This window comes from Silurus meridionalis, chromosome 6, assembly GCF_014805685.1.
Source record: "Silurus meridionalis isolate SWU-2019-XX chromosome 6, ASM1480568v1, whole genome shotgun sequence".
Classification (NCBI taxonomy): domain Eukaryota; kingdom Metazoa; phylum Chordata; class Actinopteri; order Siluriformes; family Siluridae; genus Silurus; species Silurus meridionalis.
Genome location: NC_060889.1, coordinates 15,509,387 through 15,532,512, shown reverse-complemented (window position 1 = coordinate 15,532,512; position 23,126 = coordinate 15,509,387). Strand labels below are relative to the sequence as shown.

General features: G+C 34.6%; 2 protein-coding genes across 4 annotated transcripts; both read left to right on the top strand.

The window, feature by feature from the left end:
* The first annotated feature begins 10,424 nt into the window (after nucleotides 1-10,424).
* serpine1 (serpin peptidase inhibitor, clade E (nexin, plasminogen activator inhibitor type 1), member 1) lies at nucleotides 10,425-13,631 on the top strand. The gene is made up of 9 exons (XM_046851757.1): nucleotides 10,425-10,529; nucleotides 11,120-11,361; nucleotides 11,461-11,685; nucleotides 11,842-12,036; nucleotides 12,174-12,372; nucleotides 12,467-12,567; nucleotides 12,672-12,758; nucleotides 12,848-12,931; nucleotides 13,026-13,631. Exons 2-9 carry the CDS (start codon nucleotides 11,121-11,123, stop codon nucleotides 13,061-13,063), a joined length of 1,170 nt encoding a protein of 389 aa, XP_046707713.1. The 5' UTR covers nucleotides 10,425-10,529; nucleotide 11,120; the 3' UTR covers nucleotides 13,064-13,631.
* Nucleotides 13,632-14,511: 880 nt separating this feature from the next.
* Nucleotides 14,512-21,521, top strand: ap1s1 (adaptor related protein complex 1 subunit sigma 1). 3 transcript variants are annotated; one of them, XM_046852522.1, is made up of 5 exons: nucleotides 14,512-14,698; nucleotides 17,632-17,810; nucleotides 18,987-19,095; nucleotides 19,565-19,702; nucleotides 20,334-21,521. In XM_046852522.1, the coding sequence occupies exons 1-5, from the start codon at nucleotides 14,696-14,698 to the stop codon at nucleotides 20,379-20,381; spliced, it is 477 nt and encodes a 158-aa protein (XP_046708478.1). In that variant the 5' UTR covers nucleotides 14,512-14,695; the 3' UTR covers nucleotides 20,382-21,521. The 3 variants fall into 3 exon arrangements, with proteins under 3 accessions (XP_046708478.1, XP_046708480.1, XP_046708481.1); XM_046852524.1 differs by lacking the exon at nucleotides 14,512-14,698 and adding an exon at nucleotides 15,010-15,137; XM_046852525.1 differs by lacking the exon at nucleotides 14,512-14,698 and adding an exon at nucleotides 15,987-16,007.
* The last annotated feature ends 1,605 nt before the right edge of the window (nucleotides 21,522-23,126 follow it).

The window sequence follows — 23,126 nt, the reverse complement described above, 5'->3', positions numbered from 1 at the left end:
AGAAGTTTGCTTGTCTGGCTGTACTGTTGAGTCGTTGCATTGGCCTTCAAACAAGGATTGAGGTCTTAAATAAGCACTAAATCATACTATGACTTATTTGTACTAAATAAATTTTTCTTGAACAATAGTTCGGCTCTGGATATTCATGTCTACTTAATATGGTAAATGTAAGAGGCAGTAAAGTATTTAAATGAAATATTACTTTAGACAGTTCTTTCTTTTGTGCCTTTTTTCGCAGTTAATGGGCAACAGATGGATGTTTACTAACCAACACTCAATACAAACACACTGCAGTCTTCTAAAACCTTACATTTTTTACCATCTTTGTCCATAAGGGCCCTAATTTTGTTTTTTTTTCATCCCACCTATCATTTGGAATGAAGCATTTAGGTGATTTATTTTGAGAACTTCAATTGTGGGGTATTTTCTTTTTGTGGTAGAAAATTGCTTGTGGCAGTGGAAAACTTTAATGAAATTATGAAAATCTTTTTTCATCAGTTTATTTAATTCTGGTAACTATAATTTATATGTAAGATGCTTGACTGGCTATGCCAGAAACATTCTATTTGCAAAGCAATATGAACAAACCTATATGCATTTCTCAGCAAGACAGTAAGACAAACACCCTTAGTTTACTTTACAGAAGCATTGAATATTTAAGCACCTCAGACTATGACAAGGTATCATTTATTATACATGGACATTGAGGTGACATTTTGATTGGTGATTTGGCAATGCTAGACTGGTCAGGAAAATACACACACACACACACACACACACACACACACACACACACACACACACACACACACACACACAAACAAAGAGAGAGAGAGTGAATACACAGAGACCACTATTCTTTAACTCAATAAAATGCATAACAGTAGGGGAAAAAAGTAAAGTGTTCTATTACTATGAGTCCTGCTTTATACAACAAAAAAACGTTTCCACAGGTATTTTGTATTTGTGAACAGGGTGTGTATCATGGTTCCATGTGTCTAGACATCACAAAGCAAAGACTGTTATGTAACTGTCTAGAAGCTGTTGGGCTTGTCCATAGAGACCACCTCATGCACATTAGGAAAGTACCAAAAGGTATTGTTAGTTTCCCTAGCCATTAGTTTAGAAAGAACATCAGCTTTTAATTTGAAGCTACTGTCTTTTAAACAGTTACTTTAGTGACTTATTCTTTTTCATTTCATTTAATGTGCTGAAGCATGCTGCCAAAACAGTGCCCTCAACTAAAAGCATTTTACTATCTAGATATGTTTGTATGTATTTTCTCCTGCTTATAAATGCTATGTGGTGGCATGTAATAGCATGTGTGTGCAACTGACTGTGCTTTAATTAGAGGGAATGGTAGCAATGTCCTTTTTTACCCAGTCATTATGGTTAATGTGTGCCAATTCCTAATGCTTATGCAGTCAGATGTGATGGAAAAATACTTGAGAGTATTGCTATATCTTACATAAAGGTGTCTAAAGATGTCCGCAAAGGCCTGGTGTAGTTTTCAATCCAGTCAAATAGAAGCCACAGCTAGAACTTGATTAAAGATTAAGATTGATAGATTAAAAAAGTAGACCAAGGTGTGGCTCATGCTAGTTTCAACTAAAACAAAAAGTACTTTATTCTAATAACCTTCCCATACACAAGTAAATGTATGCAAAATCTTGACAGAAATACTGGATTATAAGTTCACATTCATTCGATTTTTTTTTTTTGGTCATGGTCATTGTTGCAAAGATCTGGATACCTATCAGTTGAACACACCCTTAATGGGATTACACAAACTCACACAGTCATTATGAGTATACACACTTCAAATCATTGCAAACATTTGTGAAGTGCAGACAAAACTTGTACATGTCTAAGTAATATACCTCATAGTATTCTCAAAATTAAGTATTTGTTTGAAAATGCAATGTAAATTAATGGAGAAAATGTTTAAAATTATATTCAGTAAGAATGAGTTTTCTGAATACCTTACATGAAAACAATTGCATGTATAAATTAAAAGTTATTTAAAACTGCATTCAACACAGAACAAAAAAAAAGTAGATGTAATGTATTACTCACCCTTATCTGTTTGTCTGGCAGTTTCATGTACATGTAGATGATGAACAGATATGGACCTGAGTTTACAGCATGTGCAACCTCTTGTCTTTGTCATTGCAACCACAAAACAAGTTCTCACAATTCGTACCGTGCAGAACAACCAGGCACCCATATATCTGTGTTACTTGCTGAGATATTTTTTTTCCACTGCAAGGGGAAATGGATTTAACACCAGCCTTGTACTTTTAGATGCAAGTCAGTGAAAAAGCAAGTACATGAAAGTAGATTAAACATTTGGTTTTAATATTTCACTGTGTTAAATAAAAACAATTAGCACTGACATGTTGAAAATTTATATTTCTCAAATAAGGAAAGAATTAAAAAAGAAGCTGTACCATGAATACCATATCTGAAACATCTTGCCAGAGTTAACTTCCAACCTACATCCTAATTTTCTATTTATATGACTGGATTATAAATATTGGCATTATTACAGTTGTAGCATTACAAAAATAAGAGACATAACAGTGACATGAACAAAATTTTATTTGCATTAACTTGCCATGATAATGTTTACCATACATTACCTTACATCTTGGCCTGTGAAAGTGACATGATCAAAGCACTCCATTGCCATAGTAACAGACGCTGTTTATCCTCCTGCAACACTTAATGTTTTTTGCATTTCAAAGAAAAAAATACATATTAGTGTGTGGGGATACACATACTGATAATTCAGGTATGCCTCTGTTTCCTGAACTCTATATTGTTCTACACATTTTAGTCACTGTAACTAAAGATAAGAGAGTAAAATAGGAAAATACATTCTTTGTTCTTGAGTGGAAGACACAAGACATTTTTCTTTTATTTGACATTCTTTTGTTCAGTTGGTCATATCCTGTGCTGCATTTTTTTTACAATAACTGCATGTTTTAAACATGATTAAGCATTAGGAAACTTTGGAAATACTGAGCAATTCTGTGTCCTGGCTGCTGAGTGTATTAGCTCAAAGTCCCAGGCCAATAACTGCTGATTTGGAATAACTGCTGTATGTTCAAATAATATAAGAAGCAAATCAGCATAAGAAGGTTTCTTGATATTTGTCACACATTAAAAACTTCTAACTGTGTGTTTGGGGATACAGTGTTTAACATTAACATTTGAACATTTGACTTTTAGTTTTCATTAAAAGTGTAAGTATAAAGTTATCATCAGTTCTTTTTTTTTTTCTTGCACAGTCAGAGTGAGAGGAGTAATAAAAAGCATGTTGTCCCTTTACACACAATAGTTTTTTTTAGAGCCTTGGATATATACCCACACTACTTATGCTTCTCTTACTTTTACTTGACATTTCTTACCCAATATAATTGTAATGTTTCTAATGCATTTTTAGATATACTTGGCTAATATTATTAAGACTGTTTCATGTGTGTGTCCTATCACTGTTTAATTCTGTTATTTAGTAGAACATAACTGATGTTCAATACGACAATATATCATAAAGGATAAAAAAGCAAGAAAATAAAGCAAGCAAAAAACCTCCCCATGATACTAGACTAGTGTATTTAAGAACAACTACCTTTTGAAGATTGGAAAGTTGATTTAAGTCAAGCAAAAAGAAGCAGTTTAAAACGACATCTTAAACTGTGTTTAAAATGTAACTTAAAGAAAATACACTCCTCTGAGATACTTCATCTCAGTATTCCTTAGGTTTTTATCAAGCAAGGTATATTGGGCTAATATTCATTTATTTGTTAAAGAGCAAACTAAACTGTATAAAATGTAAAATTTTAAGGAATGCTTTGAAAGAACAGTCCTTTTAGTTTTATCCTTTGTGTCTATTTCAAACATAATCTGTAAACGGTAACACATTTTATAAGATCATATAGTCTAATGAGCTTAACACTAAAAAAAAAATTCTGATTAGAAGTGATTTTTGTGTGGACATTTTTGCTGCTACACATATTACCAGAAACTTCGGAAAGTTTTTTGTTCATACTTAAAAACCATACAAAAACCACATATCAATATCAATATCAAACACTTTTAAATCATTAACTAGAGGCTCAAGTATAGAATTAAAAACATAGCACCTAATATCCTGTTCATGAAAGAGGGCACATAAATGAATATTCACCAATATTTGAGGAGGTTTGTGTATGAACATTATACATTAAAAATGAACACCTGAGAACAATGGGATATTGATCGCGCTGGTCAACATACCATAAATGCTTTCCTTTGGAACATGCCTAGGTTTAAACAGTTGTGGATGTTGTAAAATTGCCTTTAGTGTTTCTAAATAGACGAATATAAGCAAATATATCATTTACAACATCAAGATCAAACTATCCATTGGTTTTTATTTCTCCTGCTGTCAAATCTTTTGACGAGCACTATTTTGCTTGGCTCAACAATTCCCCATTTTTCTGTAAAGGGTCTTTTTAATTTGGCTTTAGAATTTAAAAAAAGCAAATGGATCTTTCTTTTAGTAGCAGTGTCCTGTGACCTGGGCCGTCTATGAATCTCATAAACATTTCCTTTATAGATGAAACAAAACTATTTATATCAGACTTAATCCAGCAATGTTAGTTGTGCAATAGCAGATGCACACATATCGAAAGTGCTCTTATTTGACTTTAACAACACAGATGTTGTTGCTACCTCTCCAGCACGGGTTGATTATTTCACGACAAAAATTTGTTGAGAGAAGTGGCAAAAACAAAATATACCTTAAAAAGTTAATCAAAGGCACCAATGGAAGAGGTTGACTTGCATTGAATGGTAAGGCATGGTGATCGAGAAAGATGAAGTACTGGTGAACTGAATTCTTCTGAGGTCCCGCAGCCAGGAGATGGGGCTGAGCACCAGCAGTGATGTCTCAAAGATACTGCTCAATGTTTGGTCCACTCTGAAAAAGCAATGCAATTTAAAGAAAAGCATCACTGATATGATAGTATAGTTGCTAACCAGGAAGTGGCTAACGCTATTCAAGTGGATAATGGCTAACGTATTCAAGACTGAAAAGTTGAAAAAAAATCTTAATCTTGAATGTTAAATCCAAAGTGCTAGCAGTAACAGCTAGCCACTTCCTAGTTAGCGACTAACACTAGCACTATTGATTCTTTAGTGTTTTATGTTCAGCTTCAATAATTCCCCTGAAAAGGATGAAGGATGGAAGGAATAAAGACATTTGTTCAAGTCAAGTCAAGTCAAGTTTATTTCTATAGCACTCATCACAATGGACATTGTTTCAAAGCAGCATTACAGAATTTAAGAATTTAAGTGAATTATTTGTATTTATCCCTGATGAGCAGGCTGAGGCGATTGTAGCAAGGAAAAACGAACTAGATGTTATGAGGAAGAAACATTAAGAGGAACCAGACATAAAAGGGGAACCCATCCTCTTTTGGGTGAAATTAAGCGTGTGATTATAAATCCTAAACAATACAAAACACCGGAGAGTGAGAACTAATATGAGCTCCGGAATGTAAGATTGTGAGGAATGTCTTTTCTACAGTCTTATACAGTCAGTTCACATTATGAAACCAGGGGCTACTGAGCAACTCATAAAATAGCTCAACATTTGTGATCATTATAAATCCAACACCATCTTTTCCATGCCAGAGCCTTCAAACACTCAAAGAGGCCCAATGTCAAAACTAAAGTGGACATAAAGTGGAATCCTAAAGGTGCTGGTATGTCTCTAGATGTTTTCCGGGCTCGGCATCTACTTCTTTAACGGTCCATAACCTTCACGAGGTGGGACATGACTGGAGCTGGCGCAACCTCAGGATGTCTCGGGATAGGTAGAGAAAGAGAGGCAGTGGAGAGTAATTAGCGTAGCTGCTGTTCATAATATTAAAAAGCACAATTTGATAATGTGCATTTGATCAGATGTACTGGAGCACAAGGTTATGATATGTTAAATGTGTTATGTGTAGGCCTTGCTAAAAAGATACATCTTTAATCTGCATTTAAACTGAGAGAGTGTCTGAGCCCAGAACAGTCAGGAAGACTATTCCAAAGTTTAGTAGCTAAATGTGAGAAAGCTCTACCACCTTTCGTGGACTTTGCTATTCTAGGAACTACTAGAAGTCCAGAGTTTTGGGACTCCAAGGAGCTTGATGGATTGCAGCATGTTAGAAGACTGGATAGATACATGGGAGCTAAACCATTTAGGGTTTTGTATGTAAGTAGCAATAGTTTGTAGTTGATTTGAAACTTAACAGGTGGCCAGTGTAGGGATGATAAGATTGGGGTTATATGGTAATATTTTCTCCACCTTGTGAGAACTTTGGCTGTTGCATTCTAGACTAACTGTAGCTTGTTTATTGATGATGCAGGACAACCACCTTGTAATGCATTACAATAGTCCAGTCTGGAGGTCATGAATGCAATGGCAGTCTTCTCTGCATCAGATATAGACAACATGTTTCTTAGCTTAGCAATATTTCTAATGTGGAAAAAGGCTGTTTTTGTAATATGGGTCATATGATTTCCAAAAGACAAGTTGCTGTCTAAATGAACTCACAGGTCTTTTTCTGTTGAACTAGTATTTACAGTACATATTCTAAATGCAAGTTGAAATGCTGGAGCTTCTGTGTACTGTTTTTTGGGCTGATAAACAAAATCTCTGTCTTATCAGAATTTAATAATAGAAACGTATGCGTCATCCAATCGTTTAATTCTTTAACACACTCAGTTAACCAAACCAAATTAGATGTTTCATCTGGTTTTTATGAGATATATAGCTGGGTATCATCAGCATAACAGTGGAAGCTAATCCCTGCCCTCTAATAATACTTCCCAAGGGAAGCATGTAAATTGTAAAAAGCAGGGGTCCTAGAACTAAACCTTGTGGCACTCAATAATGCCTAATACTTGCATTAACCTGGATTGTTTTTAAATCCATTTAAATCTACAAAATAGTAACGATCAGAGAGGTAGGATTTAAACCATCTTAATCCCTGAATGCTGATGTAATTCTGTAAGGGATCCAGAAGAAAGTCATGATCTGTGGTGTTGAATGCAAAACTAAGGTCTAGCAAAACTAACAGAGAGATGTAGCCTTTGTCTTAAGCTAATAACAGGTAATTTGTGCTTTAACTAATGCAGTTTCTGTGCTATGAGGGGCCTGAAACCTGACTGAAACTCTTCAAAGATATTGTTTTCTTGTAGAAAGGAACATACCTGGGCAGACACAATCTTTTCTAAAATCATAAAGCTGAATGCTTATGCTGAAATAAGTAGAACAGTTAAGAAAAAAATTTATATTATATATAGAACACAGCACACACACACACACACACACACACACACACACACACACACACACACACACACACACACATCTGTATTACGCTTATGGGGTTTAACAAATTACACAATTACATTTTTTCCATTTATTACATTTAATTTAATCAATTTAATTTGTGTTAATTTAATAGATAACTTAATTTAATCAATATAATAAAAAGTGTATTGCATTAATTTGATTTATTCTGTTTTTATAAAAAAAAAAAAAAAGCAAGCAGGCATTGTATTTAAATTTGTTTTACAAATGTAAACTGTTTAAATGTTAATGATCACAAACATTAATAATAATAAACTGTGGTAAAAAAAAATGAAAAATGAAAAAATGAAAAGTTTATATTTTCAAATAAAATGAAATATATAAGCCTATTAAACAAGTAATATATATTTTTTTGTTGTTGTTTTATACAGAGATTAATATTCTCCCATGATTCTCAACAAACTAAACCAAAATAAACAAAATAACATAATTTAACCCTAACCCTAACCCTAGAGTATTTGAATTTTGTGCATTTATTCAAAAAGTCTGAAATGTTCCAATGCTGGATGAATCAGGCTTTTTTACAGTCTCTTGTCATGACCTAGCTATGTACTATGTTATGTTCTATGACCCTAAGTGAGTAACAAAATCTGTGAGGTTTTAACTTTCTCCTTTTGAGGAGGTTTGGTTGTGGCTGTGTTAGTGCTGACATACCTCACTGTTCTGAACTGTACTACACTCTGTACACCATGTACATTAACACTCCGGTTTGCACATAACTGTTGAAAACACTGTGAGATACACAGGATTTGATAAAACAGTGGTACATTTCCAATAAAGTATCTATCTATCTATCTATCTATCTATCTATCTATCTATCTATCTATCTATCTATCTATCTATCTATCTATCTATCTCTCTATCTCTCTATCTATCTATCTATCTATCTATCTATCTATCTATCTATCTATCCATCTATCAAGACTAAGAAGCTGTTTCATAACCTACACAACTATTTTCTGTGTTACCAGCAGTGCCATCACAGATTTCAATATTCCAGTGTGATTCATGTTTAATAGACAGGCGAATTGTTGTCATTTACAATATAGAATGCACCAGATTAATTGTGCAACTCTAGAAAATAATATATTTTTTTTTTATACCAGCCAAAAAGAATTCTGTGTTTATAGACACAGAAATTGTTACTGCTGACAAAAACAATGTTAGTTAAAGTTATACTGTACTGTACACTGTAATGAGCTAGTAAAACTGAAAAGATAGTCATAGTTGTAAAAGGCATGAAAGGATTCTGTGTGTGCCCCCAAATGTGGCTTTATGTGGAGTTATTGGATTTTCCAAAATCCCCTTGGCTTTTGGCCTCTATGGTTAGAATGAGTCATCAGGCAAAGTGAGTTCCCAAGGTTTAACTGTACTATGATATAGGTGGGTGATCTCACTGGGCTCCATGTCCTTGTAGAATTTGTGGTCTACATTTCCATTTGTGATGGAATAATGCTAGGTTTGGAAATACTGTGTACATAAACTAAAAATAGTCTAAAAATAACAGTGAAAGGAAATGGATATGATACAGCAATCTGATGTTTGTGTAGCCATCTCAACTTTGTCAGTGTGTCATCACTCATTTATAGTGTTGCTAATTTTATTGTTGTTTTATTGTCAAAACTTTTTTGCCTAAAAAGTGTGACACTCAATTATTTAATTCGGTTGTGTTGTAATAATTTTGGGAAAGTACATATTTTTTTATTTTCAATCCCTCTGTCATTTTATGCTATAAGAGGCTGCTTTTATCCTTTATTCATAATTCTCTTAAACTGAGGACAGAATTTTTTATCTTCAAGTACAGACAAAGATATTGAGTAAGCGCCAAATTAACATGCCAAACAGGGTTGCTCAAAATGTGACACACAATAAAGTTTTCTCCATTTTATATCTCTGCTGTTTTCCTCATCATTGTGTCGCCAGACACTCAGTCATATAAAGCTCTCATGAGCCCCTTCATGAGCATGTGCCATGGAATGCTTATACCATACAATATACAATACAGCGTGCCCCAAATCTCTTCATACATTGGGTACAATAAACAAATTTAAGCAAAATGCCTTTCCAAATTTTTTCTACTAGGTTTATATATTTGTTTAAGATTGCTTAATAAATAAAAAAAATAAGAATTTAACTATTCTTAACTATATAAAAATAAGAATGAAACTATTTTTATGGATGGATCAGGAAGCTGTCGCAAGGTTGAGATAGACATGCGATTACATGCATCCATGAGTTCATCATATTGGGAAAGACATCTGTGTGTGTGTTTACAAAGAAATGCCAATCATGTAGGAGATGTTTTACAGTTTGCAAAGAAAGTGTTAAATTCCCCTATGTTCAAAAACTTTTGTACAGTGTGTGGCCTTTTGTAGAGTATCCAATCAGTGAAATGAGTTTAAGCCACAAACTTATTGTGTTTTCTGTCATCATGGTAATTACATTGAAGGTATCTGGGAGACACCCTTATCCAGAGAGACTTACATTTATATTAGATATACAGCTAAGCAATTGAGGGTTAAGGGCCTTCCTCAAGGGCCCAGCAGTGGCAGCTTGGTATCTGAGCCATATAACAAATATGAAAAAAGAATGATGTCCAAAGCAGTTTTAATTAAATACAGTAAATATACATTTAAAGCATGTGTTTAACAAGCTATTCAATCTGTTTCCCTTCTTATCTTTGTCTTATTGTGAGTAATATATGACTGTGAAGTAGTCTAGTTTGAGACAATGTCCGTTGTGAAAAACACTATAGAAATAAACATGACATATCGGCTTTCCCCAGTCCAGCATCAAGAAGATACATATTTGTTCTGTGTGTATGTTGCAAATCCTTGGGCTCAGTGAATACTTATTTTACTGCATATGACTAATTTTCTTTGTTAGTCTATAGTCTCATTTTTTGTCTGTGTCTATGTGAAGTGAAAGCGGAGGAGGGGGTCAGACTTGGCAAGACAAACAGCTATGACTTCACAACTTCCGTTAGCTGAAGGAGGTGGAGTTCTAAGTCCTTTAAATACCAGAGAAAGTTGCTGATACTCAGCTCATGCTTGACTAGCAGATCCCAGACATTCTGCAAGGTTATATAATTGGAAGATCCTACAAAACCTTCTTTCAGGTAATAATTTTGATTTACATACAATGCTTTGTTTGGTAGTGTGCTTTAATAGTTAGACCTATTTGTATTGCCATCTTTGCTAAGAAATATGGCAATACAAATAAATGGTGAAGAGTTGGACAGGCATTTAAAATTCAACTATTTTTCAATACATACCCAAGCTATTTAAAAATAATATAATATATATGTAAAAGAAGGTAACATGTCCACTGTGGAAAGTTCTTAGGCATGAGATGGAAAGTATGTACTTGGTACTACAAAAATAGATCATGTAACTAGCCAAGTGTATTTGAGAACAGTTATGAAAGAACCTTTTGAGAAAAAGAAAGGTGAGTCAAGGCAGCCAAATGGAAATTACATTCAAACTGGGTGTGTATTGTAACCAAGGTGTGTTAACAGAGTGTTAACAGTGTTAAAAACATTTTGTTTTAAAAATACTTAAAGTACACTAAATCCAGTTCTTCTGTAGATTTATGTAGAAGCAAAAATTGGATTTCAGTTTAACTTATTTACTTGTCCCTTTGTTTAATTTCATGATTAGATCTGTAGTTATATAAAAGCTAAATGGCATGTATTCTCTTTCATTGCAGGATGCAGAAACTGTGTGTACTGATGATCCTCACCTTTTGTGGGTCAGCTCTGAGTAGCCTGCTACAGAAGCGGCAGACAGATTTTGGACTGCGTGTGTTTTCTGAAGCTGCCAAATCCCATCCATCTCAAAATTTCATTCTGTCTCCCTATGGCATATCCTCAATGCTGGGAATGGCTCAGCTGGGAGCCAATGGACCCACTTTGAAGATTCTGAAGCAACACATGGGCTACTCTTTGCTAGGTAGGAATCAGTCTAAAATATGATAAGCTTGGGTATGTATTGGAAAAATAGTTGTATTTTTAATGCCTGTCCAACTTTTCACCATCCTTACATGTACAGAACGTGGAATGCCACGTCAACAGAGACTTCTTCAGAGAGACCTGGACAGTGAAGAAGGATTGGAAGTGGCAAGTGCTGTAATGGTGGACAGAAAATTAGTCTTGGAGAAGGTCTTTCGACGTAGCCTATCAAAGGCGTTTCAGAGTGTTCCACACCAGGTGGACTTTAGCTATCCTGACAGTACCCTGAAGGTCATCAACTCCTGGATGTCAGACAACACTGGAGGTGTGTTTTTGTGTATATGAACTGAATCTAAAAGTAGCTGTTTGGCTGTTTAAATTATTTTATGCATTTTAGAGCATTTTATAAGTGTGAAGAACTTGGTATGTGTACAAATGTGTAAATCTAAAGAAATCTTACATTTTTCTATTTTTTATTTAGGAATGATACCAGATTTCCTACAGTCTGGAATGCTGAATGACCAGACACGTTTGGTGCTTTTGAATGCCCTTCACTTCCATGGGCTTTGGAAGAACCCGTTTGACCCTAGACTGACTGCAGAGGGTACCTTCCACAAAGCTAATGGCACAAAAGTGTCAGTGTCAATGATGAGATCAACTCAGAAATTCAACTATGGTGAGTATAAAAGATGTAATGATAAATGTGAATAGATGAGTAAATAAGTAAATGGACAAATTAATGGACTGGTTTGCTCTAAGCAGTATGCAGCCATCAGTGCTTTAAATATTGCAATTATTTCACTCTCCACCTAGGTGAATTTGTTACAAAGGATGGCATTGAATATGATGTTATTGAGGTGCCATATGAGGGGGACTCGCTGAGCATGATCATTGTGTCATCATTCGAGAGGGATGTACCACTTTCCATCTTAACTAACGAGCTGAGTAGCACCATTATCAAGGATTGGAGAATGCAGTTTAGGAAGGTTACCAGGGAGCTGGTGATTCCCAGGTAAAATAAACCAATGACACCACATGTAATTCTTTCACTTTTATTTTATTGTATTGAAACTTAATGCTGGTGTTTTTGTAAATGCTATCCCTAGGTTTTCGTTAGACACAGAAGTCGATTTGAAGTCAGCACTGAGCAAACTAGGTCTGGGTGACATCTTCAGTCAGACCAAGGCAGATTTTTCCCACATAACTAGTAAGTAAATAAAAAAAATAACTCTTCATACATTTTATATGAATTATTTGCTTGTAATTTAATGAATTTGTATTCATTAATTATTTTCCCTTTCACCCTTTTAGCTGAAGAGCCATTGTATGTTTCAAAGATTTTACAGAGAGTAAAGACCGAGGTGAATGAAGAGGGAACCAAAGGATCTTCTGCAGGAGGTGCGGATACCTTCTAAATAAAAATAGTTTACTGTAGTTTCTTAAGTGATTAAGAAGGTCACACTGATCACTCTTGTGCATCTCTTTAGGTGTCATCCTCTACTCTCGCATGGCTACAGCAGAACATGTTTTGGACCGTCCTTTCCTCTTCCTTATACAGCACAAGCCAACAGGTCAGTTGTGTTGTTGAGTTTTTGTGAATTGGATTATAATTTATTTTTAACAGGATCCTGTTGTTTATTCTGTGTTCTTGGTTTCATTTCACAGGAGCTGTGCTATTCATGGGCCAAGTGCACGAACCTTAGAATCATTACCAATCCCACAAGCACTTAAAACATTACTGTCACAAACTTATTACTACTGAACCAGTGCAGGTTTTGGACCAAGATACATTAATCATATATGCAACCTTCCAAACAAATGGGTCAATACGTTTTCAAGAAACTTTCCTAAATGCAAGTCCTTTGTATGACATTACATTATATTGGAAAGGACTGTCATTGTAAAAAACTATTTGTCAATGAAGGAAAACCCCTGTATAGGTTAAAACACAGAAAATGTTACTATTGTTGTAGGATTATGGGCACTTTGAAGAAAAAAAACAAAACAGTCAGATTTATGCAGATTTTTATAAAGTCAATTTCCCTCTAACCGAAAAAGCAGTATTTTAAATGTATTTTTTTTACCCTGTAAGGACACTGTGTATAGAATGTATGGAGATATTTTGATAATCTGGTGTTTATATATTATATTCAGTGGAAAGTTGTATTTTTCGAAAATATATTTATTTTTATGTGAAGTCATTTATGTTTATAAAGATGCCATATTTGTACATGAAGCACAACAAAGTATAATAAACTTATATAAAAAAAAAATCGGCGTGATTTTTTTTATCCATTTGGTGTTTCTTATGCAACTGAGGACACCTGGTGTTCACACAACAGAGAGCAAGTGAGAGAGAGAGAGAGAGAGAGAGAGAGAGAGAGAGAGAGAGAGAGAGAGAGAGAGACAGACAGACAGACAGACAGACAGACAGACAGAAAGAATGTCAGACAGAGACAGAGTGCGAAAGGAAGAGAGGCAAGCAGACAACCAAACAGACAGACAGACAGACAGACAGACAGATGTTTTTATATGATGGGAGCTATTGTTAATTATGGTGATTAAATCAGTATTAGAGTTTTGTACTGCAAAACTTTGTGTCAAGATTTGTGTCCCAGTAACTAGTCCACTAATTCGGACCCATTACCTGGACCTGGACTTGATGCTTTGCACTGTGGGATTCCAGAAACAATATACCCGATGTATACCAATAAAAGTGGCGCACTATAGAGCAAACTGAACTGAACTGAACTGAAAACAGGGATGGAGATAGACAGATATTTAGAGATTACTTTATACATTGAGTAGTTGGACATCCTTAGTATATTCTCCTTAAGCACTTCACTGGGTGAATGAATTTGGCCTGAACAGTTCTACTGCAGACACATACGTAAGATCGTCCGAATCGCATCACCATGGAAACCAAAATCAGCCTACGGGTTTGTCATGGCAACAACTCTTCATTCGCGACAGACTAACTAACGTCTCTTACAAAATACGAAAAAGCGCACCACCGTACTGCAGAACCCGCACATAGAATGGCAATTAAACCAATAGTGAAGCATACTGTAGGCGAAGGCAGGAAGGCGGATCTCAGAGTTACTGAGCCCTGAAATCAATTCCCTCCACGCAAGAAGCCTCTTGAAGCAATACCTAGTGCGCATGCGCATCTAAGACGCGATGACGTTTCTTTCCAGTGTCAATGGGGCTTTTGAACCCAGCGAACTACTAAGAGTGTAAAATAGACATGAACAACTAGTATTGTCTTTATTTTGTATTACAACGTCTCTCTCGTATATTCTGTTTGCACTGGACACTCTTGAGAAGCTGGGAAAATGGTAAGTTAATTAACAAGACTAAACAGACAGACTTTGTCGGCTAATGTTACCGGATGAGCTAAAGTCAGCGGAGGAGCGTTTCGCTAGCTAGTGCGGTTTCCATTGAAACCCTAAGGGTCGGTTATAATAATAACAATAAAAAATACCAATTCTCGCTGACAACATCGTGGATAAAATATACATATATTACTGGTTATTTGTGCCGCGAGTTATTTACCCCAGTGTTTGTTTGGTTTGGTATGTATCTATATTAGAGAGGTCGGCATGTTTGATGTGTCGAATGTGTCAAAGTTGTTCTGCCGATAGCGCAGAACCCGTGCACTCATATTAGCCTAGCTAAGTACATAGTTACGATAAGAACCAACTTTCAGCTTTCGTTTCCAATGCACTTTAGCATCTTCAACACACCATACACTTATAATATAGTGTGTTTTAAAAGGTTAGATTATTTTTTTTACTTCATATACCTTCTATACGCTTTAGAGATGTTCATTAACAAATGCGGAAATGGTGGGTGCATACCTGTACTCAGGTAGCTAATCTGTTGCTCTATACTGTTATCTCACTTAAACCGTCTATAGGTATTATATAGTCCTGGATCGTTCTCATTAACTATGATGCTATAGTGAATGTTGGATTGGCATGGTTAAGTCGATCACAGCTGCGGTAAAATGACATTCAGTATTTCAGGTTACCTGCTAAGTTTCACCTGCTTACCCAGTAAGAAGCTGTTGGTCAGTAACAGAACCATTATGTATGGACACATGAGAAATGGTACAGCCACACAGTTTGATTGAAATCGTTCACGGGAAGAACAGATTTCCAGATGTGCTGCAGTTTTCGCCTGATGCTGAGAAAAGATTACGGGAATGTAAACTGCAGCTGAAACTGCAAATCATTAATCTTGTCATAAGCATAACCACATGACGGTGAAGTGAACTTGAGAGGAACATTTATCAGTAGACTTCCTGTATTTCAACAACTACACTGGCAAGGAAGTTAGGCCCCTTATGTGCAATATGATAAGGCTTTATTTGTGTCTCTCAAAGTAGTTTGTGTCCCCTGACGAACTGAAGTTCATCTAGCAGTTCTGAAAGCAATGTTAATACATTATTGTGTTCAGCATGATCATTTAAAAATAAATGTCATGATTTGTCCTTCTTGCTTAAACAACGTAAGATGTGGTAAAGTAGCAATCAGTTTTCAGCCAAATTAGAATGTGGTCAACCTTTCATTTTGCTTCAATACAAGTTCTCTCCTTTTCTTTGTGAAACTAGACATACACAAACAGCAGAGAACATTCAGCGCAGTAAGTAAGACTGTTAGATTAGCCATGAACTGTGGTCTGGCTATGTTTGGACAAAAGTTTGTAGTTTGTATATTAACTAGCTGTAAGTCATGTCTTAAGCTAATGTTTTGTTTTTTTGCATGTAATTTTGAAACTAACTACTGTGCTTTTGTGATAGTAGTAGTGTTTTACCTAAAATGTGAAAATATTTCTTTAAATAACTAGTAGAACTGGTGTTACACACGAGCAGACAGTCTCTTTGGAGAGTGCTATTTTTGGCCATGTCCTCAATTAATCTTTTTTTCTTGCAACGACTTGTCACACCAGGCTAGAGGAAGACAGCACTAAATTAAAAGTAAACCTGATTTGTATCAGTATGATACTTGGGATTTAGTAATATATTAATTATCCAGAGTGAGTGGACACATGTGGTTTAGTTGCATTTAATTGTCACTGGCAATATGTATTATGCATATTCTACCTTAAATAAGAAGTGTTGCTGCTTAATTTTTTTATCGTTTCAAGTACTATTGAATTAATAATTTTTGTAGACTTCCCTGGGCTTCAAAAACCTCTAAATCTAAACCTCTGCCTTCAGTTCATGGTTTTCATCACATTGCATAATAAAGGCCAATATTTATTTAGCAAGGTGCATTGTCTAACATTTTTTGCCATGAGGGCTGCATACATCTTATTATATTTCAAAATAAGTGTCATATATCCGTGCCAAACCTTTTCCTGTGAGCTTAGATTGTCCATACTGATAACTTGCTCTTCATACTAATAACTTTACAACACAGTTTGTGCCATTTGTTCTGCCAGGTGTAGCAATGTTGTGTCTGAGTAACTTCCAGTCATTTCCTATTTTTTTTAGTTTTCAGTGGTTTAATAAAGCCTGTTTTTTATCCAGTTAATCAGGAATTCTGTTCTAGTCAGTGGTTAGTATATAACAACGCTGTTCTTTGTCACTCTATGAGGACTTATTTGAGATTCTCTGACCTTGCGTACTAGTTGTAGATGGAGTGTGCTAAATGAAGGATGTTATAAGTAGGCCAGAACCACAGGGACTAATGCAGCACTTTCTGACTCTCTCAAATATTTAACAGATGTGAACTATATCGAACCAAGCTAATGGTGCAATTTTCAAATGATGAACGATATTGAAATTGTGCTGCAAAAGACCCAAACAATCTAATATTTGTAGTAGCCAAAGCTGACCATTTTTTATTAGCAGTTTTCCTGTTTAGGCCACATTTATTTAATGATTTAGAGCACTTTGGCCTATTTACATTGCCGGAATGATTTGTGATCCAAATCTGTTCCACACCTAATAAAATGTTGAGCCAAAGTCAGCACAGATTAAAAAAGGGACTGATTAAACATTTGTTAATTACTTTGCTCCCCTTTGTGTATACAAAGCCATACAAAGATACACAAATCTGTCCATAAGCATTGGGCCTAACTTTTGTAACTGAGTTTGTTCATCATGTGCTCGAGTTCTGTGTTTCTAGCCTGCTTCTTTTTGTTTCTGAAATAATTAGCATTTTTGCTTATTTTAAAAGGTAATAATAAAGAATCCCACATTTGTTCACTCTGTCCCTCTCCCTCTATGTCTCTCTCTTCCTGTTTCTGTCTCTCTATGTAGATGCGTTTTATGCTGTTGTTTAGCCGGCAGGGGAAGCTGCGACTACAGAAATGGTACACAGCTACAGCTGAGCGTGACAAGAAAAAAATGGTGAGAGAGCTCATGCAGGTGGTACTGGCTCGGAAGCCCAAAATGTGCAGTTTCCTGGAGTGGAGAGACTTAAAGATAGTCTACAAAAGGTGACACAATACATTTATACATTACGTCTCAAATCACATTAATTTTTTCAAGTTTACTGCAAATGTGATTTTATTGCTGCTTTTGTAAAGGTTTATTTATTTTCATATATAAATATATCATTTATATATGAGGCTGCATATACACACATAAAAAAAGTACTTTGAAGTGTATAGCTTATAGATCATTAAGGTTTTATTTTATTCATACAGTATTTCTTTATTTGAGGTAGGCCTCATATTCATTTGTGAGTGGCAATTAAGTAGAAGAAGAATATCTAAGTTTTTGTTAATATTTAGGAATATTTGAGAATTTTAAAGAATATTTTATTTATATTAACTGAGGCAGCAATCCAAATCTTAACTATCTTATATATATATATATATATATATATATATATATATATATATATATATATATATATATATATATATATATATATATATATATTTATTATTTATTATTTATTTTATTTTTTTTGTTCAAGAGGAACAGTCGGATATTTTCCTTGCATTTATATAGAAAGCATCTTTTTTACAGATTGTTTTTATAGACCTACTGCACGTTTGACTATTAGGTACACTTTTTAAAGCAAACAAGTGACCTGCTGTTGTGAATGATTACAGATTGCACAACGTCTTAGTTGCACATTACATGTTCTGTTGAAGGTCAGCTACATGCTTGTGTTGAAAACAAGTGAATGCAGCTCATACAAATGCCAAGGGACAAGAATCTTCTTGTGTGTTCTGTCCAGTTGTGTAATATGCACACATGTAACGTCTCGGTGTGAAAGCTGGCACGTCTGTGTAGTTCTGGGAACTGAGATGACCTTCAATGCCAGCTGCTGCATCAGATGTTCACGATGACTTACTCTGTGCGTCAGTGTGGAACCACACGTCACATCAAGATATGACACCTGTTACTCTTCCAGTCAATTTTAACATTTATTTAACAGCTTTCACAGTAAAGCAGGGTGTACATATTAAATTAGTGCATTATAAAACATTATAACAATGTACAAAGAAATATGTTAGTTTGCCTCTCTTCTCACCTGGTGTGTGTGTCTGTGTGTGTCTGTGTGTGTCTGTGTGTGTCTGTGTGTGTCTGTGTGTGTCTGTGTGTGTCTGTGTGTGTCTGTGTCTGTCTGTGTCTGTCTGTGTCTGTCTGTGTCTGTGTAGGTATGCCAGTCTGTATTTCTGCTGTGCAGTTGAAGAGCAGGACAATGAGCTGATTACTCTAGAGGTCATCCATCGCTTTGTGGAGCTGCTGGATAAGTACTTTGGCAGTGTGAGTCATTCTTCAATTTTACCTCTCTCTCTCTCTCTCTCTCTCTCTCTCTCTCTCTCGTTCTTGCTCTTTTTCTCTCTCCGTCACCCTCACTGACCTCTCCTTTCCATTTGCTTTTAGCTTTTTTCTGTATCTCTATACTTTATAGCTTTGACCTCAGTACATAATTTATTCTGTTACTGCTCCCATTCTGTTCAATATCCCTGATCTTATTTTCTCTGCTGCAGTTTTTTGCTTCAGGTCATAAGTATATACAATTTACTTAACGTAGTGTCTAAAAATCATTGTTTACATTTCTGTGTTTTTATGACAGTTATTGATGTTTATTAACCCGATAAAAATTGTTTAGACAAAGAAAATATATATATATATATATATATATATATATATATATATATCAATAATTTTGAAAATAAAATAAAAAAAAAGATATATAATTTTAATTCTTTTTTGTACTTTCCTGCTACAGGTGTGTGAGCTTGACATCATTTTTAATTTTGAGAAAGCTTACTTTATCCTGGATGAATTTCTAATGGGGGGAGAGATCCAGGACACTTCCAAAAAAAGCGTGCTCAAGGCTATTGAACAGGCTGACCTGCTGCAAGAGGTGTGTATGGTTTTGTGCAGTTTTCATAAACAAAATATAATTAGGGTTATGTTCATGATAAAAATCTGATATTTCTATATATATCTTTCTTTATCATTTATAAAAAAAAATGTATACTACTTCATAGATACTTCATAGACTACTTCTTCTTAATTCATGTATAGAAATACTACACAGTGTTGCAAAAAAAATAATAAATAAATCAAGTCATGGCTGTACTAAACACATAAAGGCAGAAATTTAGTTATTGGCCACTGCCACAAAAAAAACCCTTTACTGAAGGCTGCCAAGTAGGTATTGTTAAAAAATTATGGCTACCGGCCCTAGTTCTTTTTTATTCAGCAAGTGTGTCTAAAAATACCCTAATCTCAGAGGATGATGCCTAATGTGGCAATACTGAAGAAGGTGGTGTTTTAGTATGAATTTGTTTGCAATGTGCAAAATATTTCTGAGCAGATTGTCTAATGGAGCACTATTTTACCCTTTATTATGATCAAAATAATTTGTACATATTTATTTAGTGTTGATACAGTTCATATATCTTAAAAATATGAACAGTATCAAAAACACCATAAACCGATTGGTGCCTGATATTCCAGCACATCCTAAACTTTTTTTTTGTCTGTCTCAGGAGGATGAGTCTCCAAGAAGTGTACTGGAAGAGATGGGTCTGGCATAGAATCGACTGAGTTTTAGAACCGACAGCTTTAGGTACTACTACTACTACTGCATTTGGCGAGGGAACACTTTGTTAGAGTATGTTTGGGGAGGGAGGGTCAAGGATGGCCTGAAAAAAGGACACACGGGATAGAGGGATGTTTTGAAAGTGTGTATACTGTTTTTATACTACTGAGTTCCGCATGTGATTGTACATTTTTCAGGCCCATTTGTATTCATAATGTTAAAATAGCTGCGTCTAACCAGGACTCTCTTTCAGAGGACACACTATACAGATTATTGTGCGTATACAGATAGACACTTGAACTCGATACACAGCCATTATTTGTAATGAACTGAAAGTGCATCAAGCCTTACCATGTTAACAAAAGGAGACAATTGCACAATATGCTTTTAGACTATGAGGAGCAGTTACTTATTTCTGCAATCTCAAATTAATATATTCAGAAATACTAAGATTGTATTTTTGCTTCTCAGGAAAAATTGGCTGTATCCGTTCATGCATGTCTATTTTTAAATGTGATGCAAGATTTCAAGTAGATGACCTATCAGGCCTGACCTGCTTGTTTTGCAGTAAAAGGACCACATAGTAAATCTGTATAAGTGTGTGTGTTTAAAAAAAACAAACAAAAAAAAAGTGTGTATATGTATGTTTATAGTGAGCGGGAGGCATAATCTGTGCTCTTCACTTGCACAGTCTACTGTTGAAGCAGTTTTCCATGAGCCAGATTTAAAAATAAACTGTAATGTGTGACATAGGAAATAGAAGCGAAATATTGAATAGGCCTTTGAGTCGGTAGAATATTGAATAGACTGAAGCATATGGTCTATTCATTCAGTTCTAGTTCTATGAACCACATCTGCAAAGTCTCTGAAAGTATATTTTAATACAAGAGGGGAAAAAATATACCCACAAAATGGTACCTAACCTCTTTCCTGTTTTGTCTGTTTCTACGTCCTGCTTTCCAAAGAGAAGCGTCTGACTGTAAATCTGTAGTCTTGAAATAAAAGGGAATAATATTTGAATAACTCCTTTAAAAATGAGGGCTTTGGCATCATGTGTGACGTAGTTAGGATACAAATTTAAAAACAAAAAAGGTTTTTTAATGTATTGTCTGAAATAAAAAGAATGTTTTGAGTAGATCTGTGTAGTTTTTTTCTTAATAGCATGCCATGTCTGAAATTGCTGGTGCTTTCACCACCTGTCCCATGTGTCGGAGCTGATTCAAAGAATGTATATAAAGATGCAGATTCTGTTTAGACTGATTGAAAGAATGTTAATTAGGTGCAAAAAGCAATGCAGAGAAGTTCACTTAGAAATGATAAGCTCTATTAAAAGTTCATAGCGAATTGCAAAAATGAAACTAAAAGCTGAACACTAAAAGCTCACATCAAGCCACATCAAGTCTTGGAGTCTTGCAGCATAATTATACAGTCATTATACAGAGGTATGACGGTAGTTATGATTTATTCTTCCTGAAATTAATAGGCTAGTCCATTATGTGAATATGATCTTTTATTTCAACATTTTAATTAGATTTATTATTTGAAAAATAGCTAGGCTTGGTTCCAAATTGATTTATTGTGTAAAAATTGAGAAACAAAATATTCTTACATTTTATGCAATTTTATTTTAATTCAGTAAAGATTTTTATTTAAAATAAAGTGCAAAGTCAGATACAGATTCAAGTCGGTGTGGATGTTTAAGACTAAAGTACTTAAATAACTCTGCATGAGGACATGTCTCTCTGTCCAGTTTGTGTGTGAAAGGTATTTATTTATATACATTACTTTTACACACAAACTGACAGACATATATATATATATATATATATATATATATATATATATATATATATATATATATATATATATATATATATATATATATATATATATATATATATATAAAATATGTGTGTGTGTGTGTGTGTGTGTGTCCGTGTGTATATAATAAACCCAAATTCACTGTAAAATCCTGGTCCACATGGTCCACAGTTTATTTATTTATTTTATTCATTTTTTTTGTGTAAAATTTGCATTTGACAAAAAAATAATGACACTTTCTTTATGAAAGCCATTCCCTGTTTGTGTGGAGCGGAGATGTAACACTGTGTTAGAGTCGGCGATTGAGAAAATGGAATCGAGAGAGATTGAGCATGTAAGTGGATGAGTCACCAGTGTTTTGTCACAGTGGTGCAGTGAAACTGACTGCACCATCATGACAAGAAAGACATGGATAAGTGTATGAGGAAGAGTGAAAAAACCTATTTTCACATTAACTGGAACACATTAAAATTTCTTATGTGCTACTGTTTGGAGATGGGTAGTGTTTTTATTGTAATTGTCCTTTTACCATTTTCTCTTTGCTGAATTTTCTGTCTTTGCTAAAAAACAAAACAAAGTGAATGCCTCATTTAAGTCTTTGCAGTTTAACAAAAATCCAGCTTGATCACATTAAAATACTCAATATTCTAACAATTCCTTTGTTAAACAACATTTTAACAAGTCCTTTGATTTCTGTCTAATTGCTTTAGATGCAAATGTAAATTCTGTCAATTTAAATTTGGCAGAGCACATTTTGGAGTTCTAATTTCTTTTATTACACTACTTTTTTTTTAAATTAAAGACTTAGTGATTTAGTCCATTGATATCTCAGTTATATAATGCCTTTAAATATAATGTGGGGTTACATACAAGAAAACTAATTAAGCTTTTCCTAAAAGAATAAGCATTATATATTCAT

Coding starts and splice junctions, on each gene's coding strand:
- serpine1 (XM_046851757.1), top strand. CDS start 11,121: ATGCAGAAACTGTGTGTACTGATGATCCTCACCTTTTGTGGGTCAGCT. Junction 11,686..11,841: donor GATGTCAGACAACACTGGAG/GTGTGTTTTTGT, acceptor TTTTTTATTTAG/GAATGATACCAGATTTCCTA. Junction 12,759..12,847: donor CAAAGGATCTTCTGCAGGAG/GTGCGGATACCT, acceptor GCATCTCTTTAG/GTGTCATCCTCTACTCTCGC.
- ap1s1 (XM_046852522.1), top strand. Junction 17,811..18,986: donor TTAAAGATAGTCTACAAAAG/GTGACACAATAC, acceptor GTGTCTGTGTAG/GTATGCCAGTCTGTATTTCT. Junction 19,703..20,333: donor AGGCTGACCTGCTGCAAGAG/GTGTGTATGGTT, acceptor TGTCTGTCTCAG/GAGGATGAGTCTCCAAGAAG.